Here is a 17,921-nt window from a genome sequence, read left to right as displayed (position 1 = left end):
TAAGTATGGCACCATGGTTTATGACGAGCTGGAAAAACTCCTAGATGTTGGATTCATCTATGAGATAGAGCATAATGATTGGGTTTCACCCATCATCATCGTGCCTAAATGCAACAAGAAGCTTAGAATATGCATAAACTTAAAGAATGTGAATGCTGCCACAATTAGGGATCACTATCCCCTACCCTTAACAGAAATAGTGTTGGAAAAGGTGGCAGGTTGCAAGATATATAGCTTCTTTGATGGTTTTAGTGGCTATAACCAAGCACAAATTGCTCCTAAAGACCAATAAAAAATAGCAGTTGCTATAGAATGGGGTATTTTTGCCTTTGTAATGCCCCGGCCACATTCCAGCTAGTCATGTTCATAGCTTTTAAGTCATTTCTAAATAATTTTTTATAGGTGTTCTTGGAAAATTTGTGCATCCACTCAAACAAAAAAGGGAGAAGAAGCCACTGGAGTTTCTTATCCAGGGATGGTGGCAATCTCATCAAAATTCCTTTAAGGACTCTCGAGCTTGAACATTACTTCAAGGACAATAAGGTTAAGCTTGATGCATCGATGGTGGATTACAGAAAGCCAATGGATCCTGATGTGATACTAGAGATTCATGACAAAGAATTTATTGAATGATGGGTGGGAAGGAGCATTGTATCGAATGGGTTTCGTTGATGGGTTTCGCTGCTGAGAAATTGCTATGCCAAGGTAGAAATGTAAATGTCATTGATACCCCCCATTAGATTGAGTTGTTTGACACATATTACAATTGCACTCCTTCTTTGAAGAGGAAAATGTTGAAGAAAAGGATAGTGAGTTTGAGAGTGATGATTCTAGCTCACGTGATCATGAGGATGAAAGCTCTGCATCAAGATGACACCGAGAAGAAATCCACACAAAGAATAAGGGTGATCAATTGTCAACTAGAGTCAAGAAGGTTCCACTCATCATACGGGAAGGCCCGCAACAGTAAGAAGTAGTAGTACAGCACATCATAGGAAAAGGTAAGGCTAAAGAGGTGGAAGCACTTCCCTTGAAATTAAAAGTGAGAAAGGCACCCTTGATCTTGGGTGAAGGACATGCAAGTGGATCAAGCAAGGAAGCCTTACCCAAAGAAGGTATGGATGAGGCAAAGCATGACTAGGAGGAGTTACTAGGAGGCATAGATGGTTCTTCAAGCATGACCTTATAGACTCTAGAGTAGCCTACTAGTCGGGAACCTAGTAGCCAAAACCCTACTCACCGGGAACTTAGTCATGAGACTCTAGAGCAGCCTACTAGTCAGGTGCTTGGAACTGAAGAGCAGACTACTAGGCATGACGATACTAGCCAGGACCCTACTACTGAGACTCCAGTCTTAGAGCAGCCTATTAGTCAGGACCTTGATAGTCAAGGGTGCATTGAGGACATTGGTACTATCTTAGAGCAGCCTATTAGTCAGGACCCTGCTGGCATTGAGGACATTGGTACTGAGGAACATGATGGCTGACAGCTTTGTAATCACAAGTTTTGAACTTTGCAAGTTTTGAACTTCTATGTAAAGCGAATATCTAATAAAAAGTTAACTACTTTTTGATTTCTTTACTCTCATTATTGTGTATAAAGATAGTTTATGAGTTCCATTTTATACTTAATGGTGTATTTTAAACTTTATGTCAATATATTTTTATAGTTAAGGGTGTTTTTTAATACCAAGTGAGGTGTATATGTACACCACTTACACATAAAAGGATTTATGTACACTACCTTTTTAAGGGGTTTATGTACACCACCTTTCTAAAAGAAATGGTCATAAAGGTGTGTGTGCACACCACTTATACATAAAGGTGTTTATTTGGTCATCTTTTGATGTTCTTACGTGAGAGTAGCTCAATTTATATGAGAAGTTATGAAGATGTTTATGTAGACCACCTTTGTAAGAGATTTGGTTATATGCATTGATGTTCTTAGTACGTAAACGTAGGTCAATATGTACACCACCTTTCAAAGAGAATTGATGTATTGATGTTCTTAGGTAATAGTAGCTCAATGTAAACATTGAAAAGTTTTTGAATGAAGGCGAATACATGTACATCACCTTTCAAAGAGAATTGGTGATGTATTGATGTTCTTAGGTAATAGTAGCTCAATGTACTCGCAAATACTTTAATAGCAAGATTTTCATGATCATTTTAAGCAATAGAAGAGTATACTATCTATCCTTAGTAAGATACACATCATAAGAAGTATGTACTTAATCACTAGATCTTTTGTTTTGAGTTGTCAAATCTAGTCCAAAAAACAACATTACTAGCATATTCAAAATCTTTGGACTGTTTTTTAGTCCATTTCTCAAATTGGACTTTACACAAGTCCAAAAAATTTGAATAGTATGTCATGCAACAACTAGCAAGTTATGTTAAATTAGGAAAGGAGAATCAAGTTTGCCATCTCAAGAAAAGTCTCTATGGCTTAAAGCAAGCACCCAGAAGTTGGTACAGTAGAATCGACAAGTATTTTGCTAATTAGGATACATGAAATCCAATGCGAATCATACTATCTGCTACAAAGTTCAAGGGGAAGAAATTACTATTGCACTTTTGTACGTAGATGATCTAATTGTGACCGGAAGCAAGAATAGCTTCATCATAAAGTTAAAACAAGACCTATTTGCAAAGTTCGACATGAAAGATCTTGGACTTATGCATTATTGTCTTGGTATTGAGTTCTGGAGAGATTCAGACAACACCTTTATGAGTCAATTGAATTATGTTGACAGTAGTCTCTTGAAGAAGTTTCATATGGCAGATTGCAAGATTGCAGCCCTTCCCATGGAACAAAATTTGAAACTTACAAAAGATTTTGAAAAGCTAGCTACCATCAATGATGGGTACTATTGGCAACTCATCGGATTTCATATATATTTGACTATCACATGGCCATATATTTGTTATGCAGTAAGCTCACTTGCACATTTTATGTCAAATCTAAAACAATGTCATTGTAATGCAGCCAAAAGAGTTTTGAGATATCAAAGGTACAAGACAGTTTGGAATACAATACAAAGGAAGTCATTCAAGGTTGCATGGATACTGTGGCAGTGATATGCCGGAGATCATGAGACCAAGGGATTGATACGTAGATATGCATTTTTCCTTGGTTAAGGTGTTATATCATGGTTGTTAAACAAACAGCCAACTATTTCTTTGTCTTCAACAAATGGAAAATCTAGAACACTCACTACAGGTACATGTGAGGCTATATGGCTTAGAAGACTATTGTTAGAAATACACTACTTTGATGAATCAAATTAGCCAATAACAATATACTACGATAATCAATCAGCTCAAGCATTGGCCAAGAATCTAGTATATCACTGTAGGACCAAGTACATTGATGGCCAAGAATCCTATATATCACTCCGGGACCAAGCACATTGATGTCAGAGAGTAATTCATCAGAGAAAGAGTGTTACTTGGTGACATCACACTGCAGCATTGTGATAGCAAAGAAAATGTTGCAGTCATCTTTACCAAACCACTTGGTAAAGAGCTTTTTGAGAAGCATTGACAAGTTCTTGGTTTGATGCAGAGGAAGGACATTCCCATTAAAGGGACACGATGGAATGTAATGTTCAGTCCTTCTTCGATTTCCTAGAATCATCATCTTGAGGGAAGGCTTACTTCATGATGTTGATCTTAAGGGAAGGTCATGTTGAGAGACCAGCTCAACATCATGTGATCATATGCACATAGCTCTAACACAAATAGAGTGCTATAAAGGAAAGGGTTAGATGTCCTAACCCTACCCCTAAAAGGGTTTGTATATATTCTACCTTTTCAACTAAATCTAGTGTACAGTTAGTCATTTGTGGTATGCTCTCTAGCTGTGCCCTCTCTTCTCATCTCCACTCTTCTCATCTCCCCTCTTCATATTTTGTCACAGTAATGTTTTTATCGAAGCTATACTTATATATTAATATATAATTTTGGTGAAAGTTTATCAAGAAAGTTTCTTTAGTTTCTTAATATCAATAGAACATATTATAATTATATATTTTTTCTTTTGAAATTTATAGAAAAGGTTGTAAATCCTGTCGAAACTTCAAAAATTTTCCCATAAAAGTTTAAAAACTTGGTGAATGTTTCATCCTTTATTTTTATTACGCCATACAAACTTTCGACTCCAATATAAAAGTTTCGCTTTTTAACAAAACTAAGAGGAAAAAATCATCCATGGATGGATATACTTTTTTAAGGCCAAGTATGAGGTATTTGAAAGGTTCAAGGACTTCAAGACTATGGTGGAAAAGCAGTGAAGAAAGTAAATTTAGATAAGATAGAGGTAGTGAGTATGTGTCATGTGAGTTTAAAGCCTATCTTAGAAAAAAAACAATCTCAACATTGAACATTTATGGATATCTTATAAAATCTTTTGGAAATCCACCTAAAGATAGAGCTTTTGCGTCAATAGATTGGGTAAAAAATAAGCGACTCTATTTATGATATTGCTTTTTGTTGGACATGGCAATTGTTATTCTTAGTGATAGCTTTCGCTACTATCTTTTTAATACATTTACCATTAGACAATACTAACTAATACGTGCATTGAAACATTCAACATTTATGGATATATATATGATGATCCATAAAATTGCATGGATATTTGCGATTATTACAAAAACATAAAGAAATTTATACATATCAAAACCAGAGACAATTGTCATACATAAAGACTTGTGAGTGCTACCTGTACAACAAAACAAATTCAATATTATGAAGAGCATTATAGTCTCTTAGAAAGAAAATAAATTTCACGTGTGTAAAAGATGGAAATGTGCATTTCTAGATATGTATACCATATGTATGTAGTTGTAATACATACTTATGGTGCATTATAACACAGAATCAATGTAAATTCTTTAAAATAAGTTTTTGGTGGCAAATATGAATTTCCATGTTATTGCTAGAAAGGAAGCTAGTAGTAGTTATAGTGTGCATTTGGTGTGATTTCATGCCTCATGACAAAGGTAACATTGCAATAGTTGCATGCTATGCAATGAAAGAAGCAACACTTGGCAATTGTGGCACAAGGCATGACTATTGAAAAACGGATGTACTAATAGTTATTTCTTCTTCCTTTTTCAACAAAGGGAAGAGTGGGATTCTGATCGAAAGTTTATTCTAGAAGAAAGGGATGCAAAACAAGCTTATTCGCTTGAATGGGACAATCCACACTCCCTCCCCCGAGACAATAAGAAGTATAGGGAGGGAGAATGCTTTAAATGTAAGCGGTCCAGATAAGGATAGGGGTCCTCACACTGTAAGTCCTCAGACTGTAAGCGTCGCTCTCCCATATGAGCGATGCCGATAGCCTGGAATTGGGAGTGATGGAGTTCCCAAGTCCGGGTGCCCTCACCTTTAGCTGAAATGATTGCTTCTCATACATCTTGCTGAATAACAATACATTCGGTGATAAATCCACTTCCATGCCTTCCGGCACCACTAGCTTCGCTACGTAAGTAATATTTCCCTCGCTTCCCACATTCGTTAGTGTCCTATTTGCTACATACCAATCTTCTTTCATATATACCGGTATGCCTGCTGAGATTGTCGGATAGTTTAGACCAAAAGGTATCGACGTGTCGGCAGGACAACCTAGATTGCTGTTGCCAGTGATTGATAATACTTGGGTAGCGTTGTAGCCATGGGTGCATAGAAATAGCACGTAGTCCTCGTATGCAATGTCGTATACCAGGCCGGGATATATAGCTTTCGTGGGGTTGATCCCTCCAGCACCATACGCCATTTCGAGGTCTGAGTTGAGGGGAATGGTTGGGTCGAATGGGATTGCTGCTCAACATGGGTTTTTGATTAATCAAAGTAATAGGATCACATAGCCACCGAAAAAGAGCAAGGAGCAACTAATGAGCTGTTATACCTGTGGTCATAAGCGCTGACTTGATGGCTGCAGGGCTCCAGTCCGGATGGAAAGATTTCACGTATGCCGAAGCCCCAGCGACATGCGGAGTGGCCATGGACGTCCCAGAGATTATATTGAAAGGTTGTAACCGCTGATCGTACGTACTATTATATTGTGTCAAGGAGTCGTACGTTGACCAAGCTGCCAGGATGTCTACTCCGGGGGCAGCGATGTCAGGCTGTTCATAATCAATCATACAATCACAATTTCAATTAGGTAAGGATGCTAATTTTGCTACGAGATCAAGGATGAAATTCGAAAATCTTGATTTAAGTTGGAAGGAGAACCTTGAGGATGTCAGCGGAGAAAAGATTTGGACCACGAGATGAGAAATAAGGCATAACGGGGGAGGGTAATTGGTCTAAGGCAACTTCGCAAGGCAAAATCTTAGCCACGGGTGAGCTGAATAAGTGAAGAAACAGAGAAATCATGAGAATGAACATTAGAGATGGGCAGGAATGATTTGGTGTGCATGATCGTATGATTCGTATCTAAGATTTCCAATTACCTGGTGCTGTTGATGTATGCTAAGATTTTTGCTGCGTCGGAAGACCCAACTTCACTTGCAGGAATGACAAAGGGAAAGGCGACCTCGTCCAATTCTCGCCCTGCATAAATTAGACCTGTTCCTCCGGCTTCCATCACGCTCACGTCCACTCCACCGAACCCTCCTTCTTCGCAATACACGATCTTTCCCTTCACCTTCGTTTCATCCAATGCCCCAACGTCGCATTTACTATGCCCGCCACGAATTTCCAGTCAAGCAATCCATATGCATCAGAACATGGAAGCAAGAAATCAACTGCTGCAACGGGTAATAAATACGCATTTTTCCAAAGTAGAAGAACGTGAAATTGACGGCTAAGTACGCATTGTCTTAACTGTATTTACCTCAGATCGAAGCTGTAGTTGGCGCTATCACCCTGTGCTCCCGTTATCAATGGATACCATGTATCGTTCATCTTGAACGTATTAATCGCTGCACCCTGCAAAAGTGGATTTTTTTTTCAACGTCAAATTAGTAAAAGACCTGCACCGCTGCATGTTCCCATGCATCTATACGCAGTCGAAACACGCGATCCTTAAAATCTGAGTGCCAATTCCTACATGGTTACCTTAATTGTGACATTGTTTCCCAGCATAATCGGTGAATAAAACTTTCTGTCCATGATGCTAGCAGCAGCAGTGAAGATCCATGGTGCTGTATTCACAACTGGAAAACCTGAACCACCTCCATTGCCGGCCGCACATGATATTACGATACCTTTCACCATTGCGTGGAAGGCACCGATGGCAATACCGTCTGTTGTGTAAAAGCTTGGGAAAAGTCCACCAATTGAGATAGAAATAATGTCTACGCCATCGTAAATAGCATGGTCCATTCCCTCAAGAATATCCGCATCAGTACAGACGCCTCCCCAACAGACTTTGTACATGGCAACTCTTGCTGCAGGAACTGCCCCTCTTGCGGTGCCTTTGCCGAGGCCGTAAACGTTGGCCCCTTCTACCGCTGACCCAGCAGCTGTAGACGAGGTGTGGGTGCCATGCCCATCTGCGTCCCTGGCTGATAGAAATTCTGAGGATCTATCCACAGGTCCAAATGCTTGTACATAACCTTTGTAAAAGTATTTCGCTCCTATAAGTTTACTGCACAGAAACATGGCCCACGCAATCTCAATTGAAGAGGATTAAACACGAAACCAGTCACGACATCCTTTGCCATAAATATATACAGATAGCTTTTGGCAACGGTTAGTTAGCCTTCCTTTTGAAATAAAGAACTCACTTGTTGCAATTCTGAGTGGTGAAGTTATCTCCGGTTTGACATTCACCTCTCCAACCCAACGGAATAGGCCCGAAGGATGAGTCGTTGAACATTTGGGATTCTGGCCATATTCCTACAAGGGCAAACTTTAAAAGTATTAACATTCCAATCTGAATTTATTCCAACTTTCATATGGAAGTGGCAAAAGCGTGTAATTATTGAAATTGAAGACATTTTGGGCTTGTGTTGTAAGAGAAGTCGAGATGCCGATCACTTGAATCCGGCAAATTACCACTATCCATGACTCCAACAGTAATGTTGCTTTCAACAGTCGTATTTCTAGGGGCCGAAGATGTTAAACCCACAAAGTCCCAAGACCTCGTAGTCAGCAATCGCTTTACTTCGCTTGGAAAGACAGACACCACTCCGGGCATTGCTGCGTGAAAACGTGGCAGGTTATTGATTAGACGGAGAGTTGGTTTCTTAGTGCAATATATAGAAACCCAGGAACCACATTAACCTTTACCTTTCAGGGCTTCGGCTTCCATAGGGGAAAGCTTGGCCGCGAAGCCATTGAAGCTCCTTGTGTAGCTGACCACGAGGGAGGAACGAGACACGTCTTCTCTGTTGAACAGAAAAAGCACGAAGTGCCAGCTAAATCAAGTCTTCACTTTGGATTTAATCTTACAGAGCATGTTAATTAAAATGGAAGGCGATACGATCTGATTATATGGCTCTTCAGGGTCGTTCGAGGTTTGATTTCGTTTTACAATGGAAGTTCTGGAGATTTCGTGAGTGCATATTTAATAGTGGAATTTTTACTATACCTTGTCTTTACGGATGAAAGCATGTTGACATGCGAATTCACTATATCCTCACTCGCGAATGCTTCTGGGAGAGCTCCTAAATATACAATATAAAGCTGGACAGAACATACCATGTCAAATATGTGCTGTCTTGGCTGCAAGGATGAAAAGCACATAGAAAGCTTAATCCATTTCCGAACCTTTTTCTGGACATTGCCTGCATTAGGAGACAATATGGCGCCCGAAGCCAAGTTGAATACACTCAGCAAGGCAACGAAGAAAGAGAGATTGACCAGGCGGACAGATGAAGCAAGCATCATGTTGGCGACCTTTGGAGTGCTCCTTGCTAAGGTCGTTCCCAGTCGTGGGCGCAAGAGAAGTATGGCTATTATGCAGCCATCGGTTAAGTTCTTGGAAGTGCAAGTGGGATTAGGATGAAGTCATGCACAGAAAGTCCCTTCTGTTTCGATTTGCAGGCTATCTTGGACAAGCTGCTGGCTAGTGGAAAGAAGCTGTCTGACGAAATGCGGTACCTCCACGCATATTTTATGCATGCTATGAACTGCTTGATCTCAGGGTATGCAGCAACTCTGAAGTTTCGTTAATATCGATTCTCGAAATTACACAAGAATTCCGTGGTAGTTTTATTCATGGATGTGTCCTATTGTTAATAGCATATTTGGCAAGCGCATTGGCAACCTGGGTTCTGGGCAGAATTGAAGGTGGTGAATTGTGGAATCAGCTGCCACTGATAGGCCGTCTTCCGTGCGGATTCGCCAAAGGTAGTTTGGAGTTTAGTGCAACCGGATTTCAGCAAGAACTGATCATTTAATTAATTACCAGGATGCTCGCTAACATAAGTAAATTAAGTGTAAGCTGTCTGATTGATCAGAACAACAAACTTACAAAGAGCTAAATCTCCATGGCATTGATCCGATCCGACGTTATAAGCTAGGGGTTTTGTTGTAGGTGCACTTTATGGACATTGCTCGGACATTGTTTAATTTGGATTTGGTTGGGCAAATCTAGCATCACTTACAGAGCTCTTTGGATTTGGGTGATGTGTTGAGGTCGGCATCTACATTCCCACACAAACAAGTAAAGACAATCCCTTCTTTGAAAAAATCTCCCTATTTATGTAGGGACAAATTTTGCATCCAATATACAATAGACCTAAAAGGAGTCTCCCCCAACCTTTCCCCTATGGTCTCCCTACTTTCCAATGCTTCCACTACCTCACCATCCCTCGATGTCTTCATCCTTGGCCGTTCAGTGTGGCTAACATCATCGCCAAATTATTTCAAAATACCATGGAGGATTTCATTAAACTAATTCAATGGTATAACAAGAGTTCCTTTGAATGTATCGAAAATGTTTTTGAATCTCTTAAAAAGATAATCCTTTTCTTATTTTCTTGTTTGTAGTCAATACAATATATCAAAGAGTCTCCCCCGACCTTTCCCCTATGGTCTCCCTACTTTCCAATGCTTCTTTTACCTCACCATCCCTCGATGTCTTCATCCTTGGCCGTTCACCCTGGTTGACATCATCGCCAAATTCTTTCAAAATACCATGCAGGATTTCATTAAACTAATTCAATAGCATAACAAGGGTTCCTTTGGATGTATCAAAAATGTTTTTGAATCTCTTACAAAGATAATCCTTTTCTTATTTTCTTGTTTGTAGTCAATCTATGTTATACAATCTATTAGTTTGAAGAAACCTTGTTGCACATTAGTGCTATAGAATCATAGACAAAGATTGGTATACCTAAGGACATAAAAAAATCCTGGTGCGGGAAGAAAGTGTTACTCTAAGGATGAAAATCATTTGACATTATTGTTGTCCTTAATTGATCTATAGATATCATGGACCTATTACAATTTTGGGCATAAACAGTCATATGCCATAGTTGCACCATAACTAATATTAGACCTCATTCAAACAAATAAAACTTCAACATCAAATTTATAGTGATTTGGCACCATGAAGTTGCCATGACATGCTTGACATTTTGCTTTGATTGAAAGCAGAATGCAATTGCCACTTTTCTATGAGGCTATAATACATTAGGTAGCCTTGAGCCTATAATTGAAAGAGAAATGCAAATTCCACATACATAACTATAAAATTAGTTGGAAGGTAACATAGATATTAACTATATATATGTATGCACTATGAATAATACTCATGTTGGGGAGCAATTGTTCATGGTCTCTCTCTCTCTCTCTCTCTCTCTCTCTCTCTCTCTCTCTTTTCACATGGTATTAGAGCGGAGATCTATTTTGTCACTTTTTGTAGATGCAATAACTCTTCATGGAGAGGTTGGATTGAGATGATGTAAAAACAAGAATTCAAACATCAGACTCACAAGGGTTGCAGAGATATGGTTGTCACATTGCATGAAAAGTTCGGGTCAACTATTTAGATAATTTGAGACTAGTTCAAGCCTCACTTTGATTTGAAAGCATGAAAATGATGCTTTAAAATGATACTTTGAAAAAAACCTTAAGGTGCCAAAAGTCCCTCATCATTTTATTTGATTGTTTGTTTGCAATTCATGCTCTAAGGAAGTAGAAGGTGCCCACTTTTGTACATAAAATACTCATTTATGAATTCATGTTACATGCAATTCAGGGGATCCTAGAAATGATTTGATGTTACATGCAATTAAGGGGATCCTAGAAATGATTTCATGTTACATGAAATTAAGGAAGAATTCTACGATGAGGTGATGAGGTAAAGAAGGTCCATGCCAAAGATGATGACATCTAGGGAGACCACGAGGAGGAAGCTGACAATTGTATATTAATTGGATGCCAAATTTATGCCCACATAAATCGGGAGGATTTTTAAAACTTTAGTTGTTCGCGTGGGAATTTAATCACCGGTTATAATGGACCTCAACACATCAACTAACTATAGCATTGAATGCTATTGGGTTGTTAATGATTGGCAAACTTGTAAATGGAGATTTATCTTTTTCTTGTTCTTTCAGAAAGTAGAATATCAGATCATGCACAGCAACCCATTGCACTAAACTCCAAACTATCTTTGGCGAATCCGCACGGAAGACGGTCTATCAGTGGCAGATGATTCCACATTTCACCACTTGATCATCAATTCGTTCCACAACAGAGGTTGCCAACGCGCTTGTCGAATATCGATAGAAGACGTCCATGAATAAAACTACCGCGGAATTCCTGTCTGCTTCGATGGAAATATACATTGCAAATGCTTATAGGATGAATATCGCATCATGATAATCTCGATAATCTATAATATATTAACCAAACTTGAGAGCTGCTGCATACCCTGAGATCAGCATGCATAAAAGATGCGAGAAGGTACCGCATTTCGTCAGACAGCTTCTTTCCGCTAGCCAGCTTAGCCTGCAAAGAAGAACAGAAGGTTCCTTCCATCTGCATGGCTTCTCTTAATTCCATTGCACTTCCAAGAACGGAACCGATGGCCGCAGTATAATAGCCATACTTCTCTTGCCCCCATGACTGGGCGCGTAACCTCTTTAGCAACGAGCACCCCATACGTTGCCAACATGATGCTTCCTTCATCTGTCCGCCTGGTCAATCTCTTTCTTTTTGTTGCCTTGCTGAGTGCCTTCAATTTGGTTTCGGACGCCAGATTTTCTCGTGATGCTAGCAATGAGAGCAAGGTTTGTAAGTAGATTAAGCATTCTATGTGTTTTTCAGCCTTGCAACCCCTTCTTTTGAGACCGCACATGTTTGACATTGCAAGTTCTGTCCAGCTCTATATTGTATATTTAGGAGCTCTCCCAGAAGGATTGGCGAATGAGGATATAGTGAATACCCATGTCAACATGCTTTCATCCGTAAAGACAAGGTACCGTAGAACCTTCAAGATTTCCACTATTAAAAGTGCGCTAATCACGAAATCTCATAGCACTCCCATTGTAAAAAGAAACGAGACCTCGAAAGACGTTGAACAGGCATAGGAGATCCTCAATATTGCCTTCCACTTAAATTGATACGCTCTGTATGATTTAAATCCAAAGTGAAGGCTTGATTTAGCGGGCACTCTGTGCATTTTCTGTTCCACAGAGAAGACGTAGCTCGTAGCTCCCTCGTGGTCAGCTACACAAAGAGCTTCAATGGCTTCTCGGCCAAGCTCTCCCCTATAGAAGCCGAGGCTCTGGAAGGTAAAGGTCAATGGCGTCCCTGGGTTTCTATTATTGCACTAAGAAATTAACCCTTAGTCTAACGAGCAAACTGCCTGCAAGTGTTCACGCAGGATTGCCCGGAGTGGTGTCTGTCTTCCCCAGCCAAGTAAGGCGATTGCTGACTACGAGGTCCTGGGATTTTGTGGGTTTAACATCTTCGGCCCCAAGAAATACGACGGTTGAAAGCAACATTATCGTTGGGGTCCTCGACACTGGTAATTTCTGGATTGAAGTGATCGGCATTTCGACTTCTGCTACGACACAAGGCCAAAATAGCTTCGACACTCCAATAACTAAGCGCTTTGAATATTTTCAAAGCGGGATCCTAATATTGTTAAAGTTTGCCATTGCAGGAGTATGGCCAGAATCCCAGATGTTTAACGACTCATCCTGCGGGCCTATTCCATCGGGTTGGAGAGGTGAATGTCAAACCGGAGATAACTTCACCACTCAGAATTGCAACAAGTGAGTTCTTTCTCTCGACAGGAAGGCTAACTATCCGTTGCCAAAAGCTATCGCTTTGCAAAATATCAAGGGTGTCGTGACTTTCTGTGCAGGAAACTTATAGGGGCGAAATACTTTTACAAAGGTTTTGTAGCAGCTTACGGACCAGTGGATACGTCCTCAAACTTTTTATCAGCCAGGGATTCCGATGGGCATGGCACCCACACGTCCTCTACAGCTGCTGGATCAGCGGTGGAAGGGGCCAACCTTGACGGCCTCGGCAAAGGCACCGCAACAGGAGGAGTTCCTGGAGCAAGAGTTGCCATGTACAAAGTCTGTTGGTCAGGAGGTTTATGTACTGATGCGGATATTCTTGAGGGAATGGATCATGCTATTTACGATGGTGTAGACATTATTTCGATCTCACTGGGTCAAGATTACCCAACCCTTTACTACAAAGATGGTCTTGCCATCGGTGCCTTTCACGCAATGGTGAGAGGCATCGTAGTATCAGCCGCCGCAGGCAATGGAGGTACAGATACTCCTGTTGTGAATGCAGCACCATGGATCTTCACCGTTGCTGCTAGCACCATAGACAGAAAGTTCTATTCGAACATTATGTTGGGAAACAATGTCACAATTCAGGTAGACATAGACTCAGCTTTGTGCGCGCAGCTGAGAAACTTGCACAAACGGCCTTCCAAAAGGTGCATGCCTTTCTCTGATGTTTAAAGAAATACACTTTTGTAGGGTTTAGCGATTAATACGTTCGAGATGAACGATACATGGTATCCATTGATAACGGGAGCGCAGGCTGATTTCGCCAACTCAACCTCCGATCTGAGGTAAACACAGTTGGGGCAATGCTTATCTACATAGCAGTGCTTTGATGTTTTGGAACAATGCATGTATATTAGTTGTGGATTGAGTTTGACAGATGAATAACTTGATGGGAATTATGTGTGGGGGAATAGTTATTGCGATTATGGGGTATTGGATGAAAAGAAGGTGAACGGGAAGATCGTGTATTGCGAAGTAGGAGGCGCCGGCGGATATGTGGACTTGAACGTGAAGCAAGCAGGAGGAACAGGTTTAATTTTTGCAGGGGCAGGATTGGACGTGGTGGCTTTTGCCTTTCTCCTTCCTACAGGTACTATCGGGCCTTCCGATGCAGAAAAAATCAAAACATACGTCAACAGCACCAGGTAATTGGACATCTTAGCTACCATCATGCATACCAAATCGTTCCGGCACATCTCTAACATTCTCACGATTTCTTTGTTTCTTCACGTATTCAGCTCACCCGTCGCTAGAATTTTGCCTTGTCAAACTGCCCTCGGCCAATTACCCGCCCCCGTTATGGCTTACTTCTCATCCCGTGGTCCAAATATTTACTCAAGCGACATCCTAAAGGTTCGCCTTCCAACACAATCAAAGAATCTCGTCATTGCATTCTTGCTCTCCTCACCTAATTGAAATTGTAAACAGCCTGACATCGCCGCGCCAGGAGTGGACATCCTTGCAGCTTGGTCAATGAATGCTTCCTTGACATCAGATAATACGTACGATACGCGGTTTGCACCTTTCAATATAATCTCTGGGACGTCCATGGCTACTCCACATGTCGCTGGAGCTTCCGCATACGTGAAATCTTTCCATCCGGACTGGAGCCCTGCAGCCATCAAGTCTGCGCTCATGACCACAGGTATAACTCGTTAGTTGCTCCCTGCTCTTTTTAGCTGGCTGTGTGATCCAATCAGTTTGATCAACAAAAGACTCGTGGTGAGCAGCAATACCATTCGACCCGACTAATCCCCTCAACTCAGACCTGGAAATGGCTTATGGTGCTGGAGGAATCAACCCCACGAAAGCAATAAATCCGGGATTGATATATGACATCACGTACGAGGACTACGTGCTATTTATATGCAGCCATGGCTACAACGCCACCCAAGTATTGTCAATCACAGGCAACAGCAATCTGGGGTGCCCTGCCGACACTACAAATCCTGTTAATCTAAACTATCCAACGATCTCAGCAGGCATACCGGTATTTATGAAAGAAGATTGGTATGTAACAAACAGGACACTAACGAATGTAGGGAGCGAGGGAAATTCAACATATGTTGCAAAGCTAGTGTTGCCGGAAGGCATGGAAGTGGAAATATCACCGAATGTATTGTCATTCAGCAAGATGTACGAGAAGCAATCGTTCCAGGTAAAGATGAGGGCACCAGGAATTAAAAATGGAGATACCATCTATAATTCCATGCTATCAGCATCGCTCATATGGGAGAGTGACACTTACAGTGTGAGGAGCCCTCTCCTGATTTGGATCGGTTACGATTAAAGCATAGTCTCTATACTATAGGGTTTGCATGGCACTCAACAAGGAAACTTGGATAGAGCAGTTCATTTTAGTATTATTGGGGGAGGAAGTTTGCATTCTACTCCCAGTAGTAAAATAAATTTTGTGTGCATGCCTTGCTTCATGAATAAACTTTTGTAGAATCCCAATTGATCTTCCCTTCCTGGAAACGGGAAGAAGAAATAACTCTCTATATCCATTCGAATCTCGAAAGTAATGCCTTGTGCTCAAGTTGTCACTCTACTGGTTCTTCTTTTAGCTAAATTGCATGCAATTGTGGTAATGCTACCTTTGTCATGCGGGATGAAATCACACACACCAAATGCACCTTACTGGCTTCTTTTGTAGTGATACACATGAAACTCATGTATCACACATTATGTGGTGCAAAAAACTTATGACAAAGGATCGACATTGATGCCACATTATAATGCACCACAAGTATGTGTTGCAAATACATACATATATAGAGGTGCACATTTTCATCCTCTATACACATATGAATTTATCTTCTAATGAAGACACTAGAATGCTATTCACAACATTCTCTAATCTTTTGTAATTGTAAGTAAATTTTGTTTTTATTGGCACAGAAAATGCTATTCACAACATTTTCTAATCTTTTGTAATTGTAAGTAAATTTTGTTTTTATTGGTGCAGAAAGGAAGTTTATATATTATTTACATATTTAGGTTACATTCACTTGAATCCAAAAGAGATTCATAGCCACAGCTAAGGTGACTTGCAGAATTCACAAAACAACAGGTGCTCAAGCCTCTTCATCCTTCACCATCAGGTTTACTGAGCTTTTACAATGCCTGGACTCTTTGAAGACGTGCATTTTGTAGGATCCATGCAGCTTGGGCTAGGTACAATACCTATATCTGAATGCTCATGCTCAATCTGACCAGGCCCGTGCCATTCTCTTTCTTGGAGGGTACACTTGGAAGAACGGTTCAAAAATAGTGGGGGAACCAATAGAAGGAGTCGAGGGAGGGGTACCAATAGTTGCCCCAGAGGGCAGATGGGGACCAATGGCAACAGAAGTCGAGGGAGGGGTACTAACAACAACATCACAGGGCGAAGGGGAGCCAACAAAAAAAGTCGAGGGAGGGGTACCAACAGCAACTCGAGTTAAAGGTGAGGTACCAATGTCATGAGGAGAGGGACCTGAGGGTGCTGGGCTATTGAGAGGGATTTTCTTTGCAAAAACATGACTTTCATCTTCAATCGGAAGCATGACAATAATTGTGTGGGAGTCTTCGACACAGCTACATGCATGAAGCTCAATTTCCATATTCAGATGGGTGTGGGACTCGTTATAGAGCTCAATGGATTTGTGCAAGCACGTATGTTCTTGTCCCACCAATCAGCAAACAAATTATCAGTACAAATAATCATGTGAAACTGAAAACCGTTTCTAGCTATCCATATGAGCCACACAGCCTGTGCCCTTATAGGGTGCCACACGTCCTTCTTGGCTTTGGCACGTTCCCCTATTAGAATAGCCTTCCAATTTAACGGTTTCCCTGTAGCCTTGTGTACCAGCTTCCAAACTTTCCTTGCATGAGGACGAGCAACGAAAAGGTGACAAACGTCCTCCCGTACTCCTAGGCATCGTTTGCAGCATCCATCACCCTTCCCAGTTTTTAGACTTATTCTATTTGTTTAAACGGCCATGTGGAGAATCATCCAGAGCAGAGTTGAGATTTTCTCTAGAGTGCCTTTGTCCCAGATGACTTCAAAATAATTCTTTCAAGTGGAAGCAATGTCACCAAACTTCCACCTTTTGTTTAGTTCCTTATATACTTTAGCAATATAGGAGGTTGGCGTAGGTATGGGAAAAAAGTGGGAACAGCCTACCCAACTGGATTCTTTCCTATAAACCAATTGAGAGCTCCCTTCCATTATGTATCACCCTACTAGAGTGCGATTTTGCTCACGAATAAGTGCTACTAATTGTTGGTGAGAGAGAACTCTCTCCAAATTTCCTACCAGCACTTCCATGTGAGGTTTCATCTATCCCATAGTTGACCCCAGCGTTGAAGGGCTTTTGTGAATAACAAGCTGGCTTTAACTAAATCTTCATCAGTCATCGGCTTGTCCTTGAAGATCATTGAGACCCAAATTCAATCAAGAGCCATAAAAGCACCCTTTCCTGTAAACACAATGAATCTTTTTTATTTTCTCAAAAGCAGACCACAACGATCTCCAAAGGGGCATCCTTTTGTGGTGCAGGGTTTTGAGGAGCAGTAGAAAGAAGAGGAAAGTTTTTCCACTTAGGAGCTCTGATAGGCTATACATGAGTAGCGTTCCTAAGTAACAACAGAGACCAATCATCCAAAGGGTGCAAAATAGCCTTTACAATCTAGGAGGCAGCAA

General features: G+C 40.8%; 2 protein-coding genes across 2 annotated transcripts; one reads left to right on the top strand and one right to left on the bottom strand.

Annotated features, from left to right (window-relative positions):
- Nucleotides 1–5,256: 5,256 nt before the first annotated feature.
- On the bottom strand, nt 5,257–8,849 carry LOC147893887 (subtilisin-like protease SBT4.14). The gene is made up of 11 exons (XM_087386385.1): nt 8,730–8,849; nt 8,551–8,645; nt 8,250–8,347; nt 8,016–8,159; nt 7,745–7,856; nt 7,074–7,605; nt 6,850–6,944; nt 6,467–6,694; nt 6,246–6,360; nt 5,917–6,136; nt 5,257–5,828 (listed from the first exon to the last, which is right to left on the bottom strand). Exons 1-11 carry the CDS (start codon nt 8,847–8,849, stop codon nt 5,257–5,259), a joined length of 2,331 nt encoding a protein of 776 aa, XP_087242511.1.
- A 3,185-nt stretch (nt 8,850–12,034) lies between these two features.
- LOC147893886 (subtilisin-like protease SBT4.14) lies at nt 12,035–15,521 on the top strand. Its single transcript, XM_087386384.1, has 11 exons — nt 12,035–12,202; nt 12,296–12,390; nt 12,609–12,706; nt 12,799–12,942; nt 13,081–13,192; nt 13,285–13,816; nt 13,922–14,016; nt 14,146–14,376; nt 14,470–14,584; nt 14,660–14,876; nt 14,962–15,521. The coding sequence occupies exons 1-11, from the start codon at nt 12,035–12,037 to the stop codon at nt 15,519–15,521; spliced, it is 2,367 nt and encodes a 788-aa protein (XP_087242510.1).
- Nucleotides 15,522–17,921: the final 2,400 nt, after the last annotated feature.

The sequence above is a fragment of the Dipteris shenzhenensis genome, chromosome 15 (assembly GCF_047967505.1).
Source record: "Dipteris shenzhenensis isolate YYH24624 ecotype China chromosome 15, Dip_SZ_1.0, whole genome shotgun sequence".
NCBI classification, from domain to species: Eukaryota; Viridiplantae; Streptophyta; class Polypodiopsida; order Gleicheniales; family Dipteridaceae; genus Dipteris; species Dipteris shenzhenensis.
Note: the sequence above shows the minus strand (reverse complement) of the source record. Positions and strands in the feature narration are given on the sequence as shown.

Bases quoted from the DNA above. Each gene is read 5' to 3' on its own strand.
- LOC147893887 (XM_087386385.1), bottom strand. From the start codon at position 8,849: ATGATGCTTGCTTCATCTGTCCGCCTGGTCAATCTCTCTTTCTTCGTT. The intron at 6,945-7,073 runs GTAACCATGTAG...CCACTTTTGCAG, and splicing joins GAAACAATGTCACAATTAAG to GGTGCAGCGATTAATACGTT. The intron at 6,361-6,466 runs GTAATTGGAAAT...TCACTTATTCAG, and splicing joins GCATACATCAACAGCACCAG to CTCACCCGTGGCTAAGATTT.
- LOC147893886 (XM_087386384.1), top strand. From the start codon at position 12,035: ATGACTGGGCGCGTAACCTCTTTAGCAACGAGCACCCCATACGTTGCC. The intron at 12,943-13,080 runs GTAATTTCTGGA...TTGCCATTGCAG, and splicing joins CGTTGGGGTCCTCGACACTG to GAGTATGGCCAGAATCCCAG. The intron at 13,193-13,284 runs GTGAGTTCTTTC...CTTTCTGTGCAG, and splicing joins ACCACTCAGAATTGCAACAA to GAAACTTATAGGGGCGAAAT.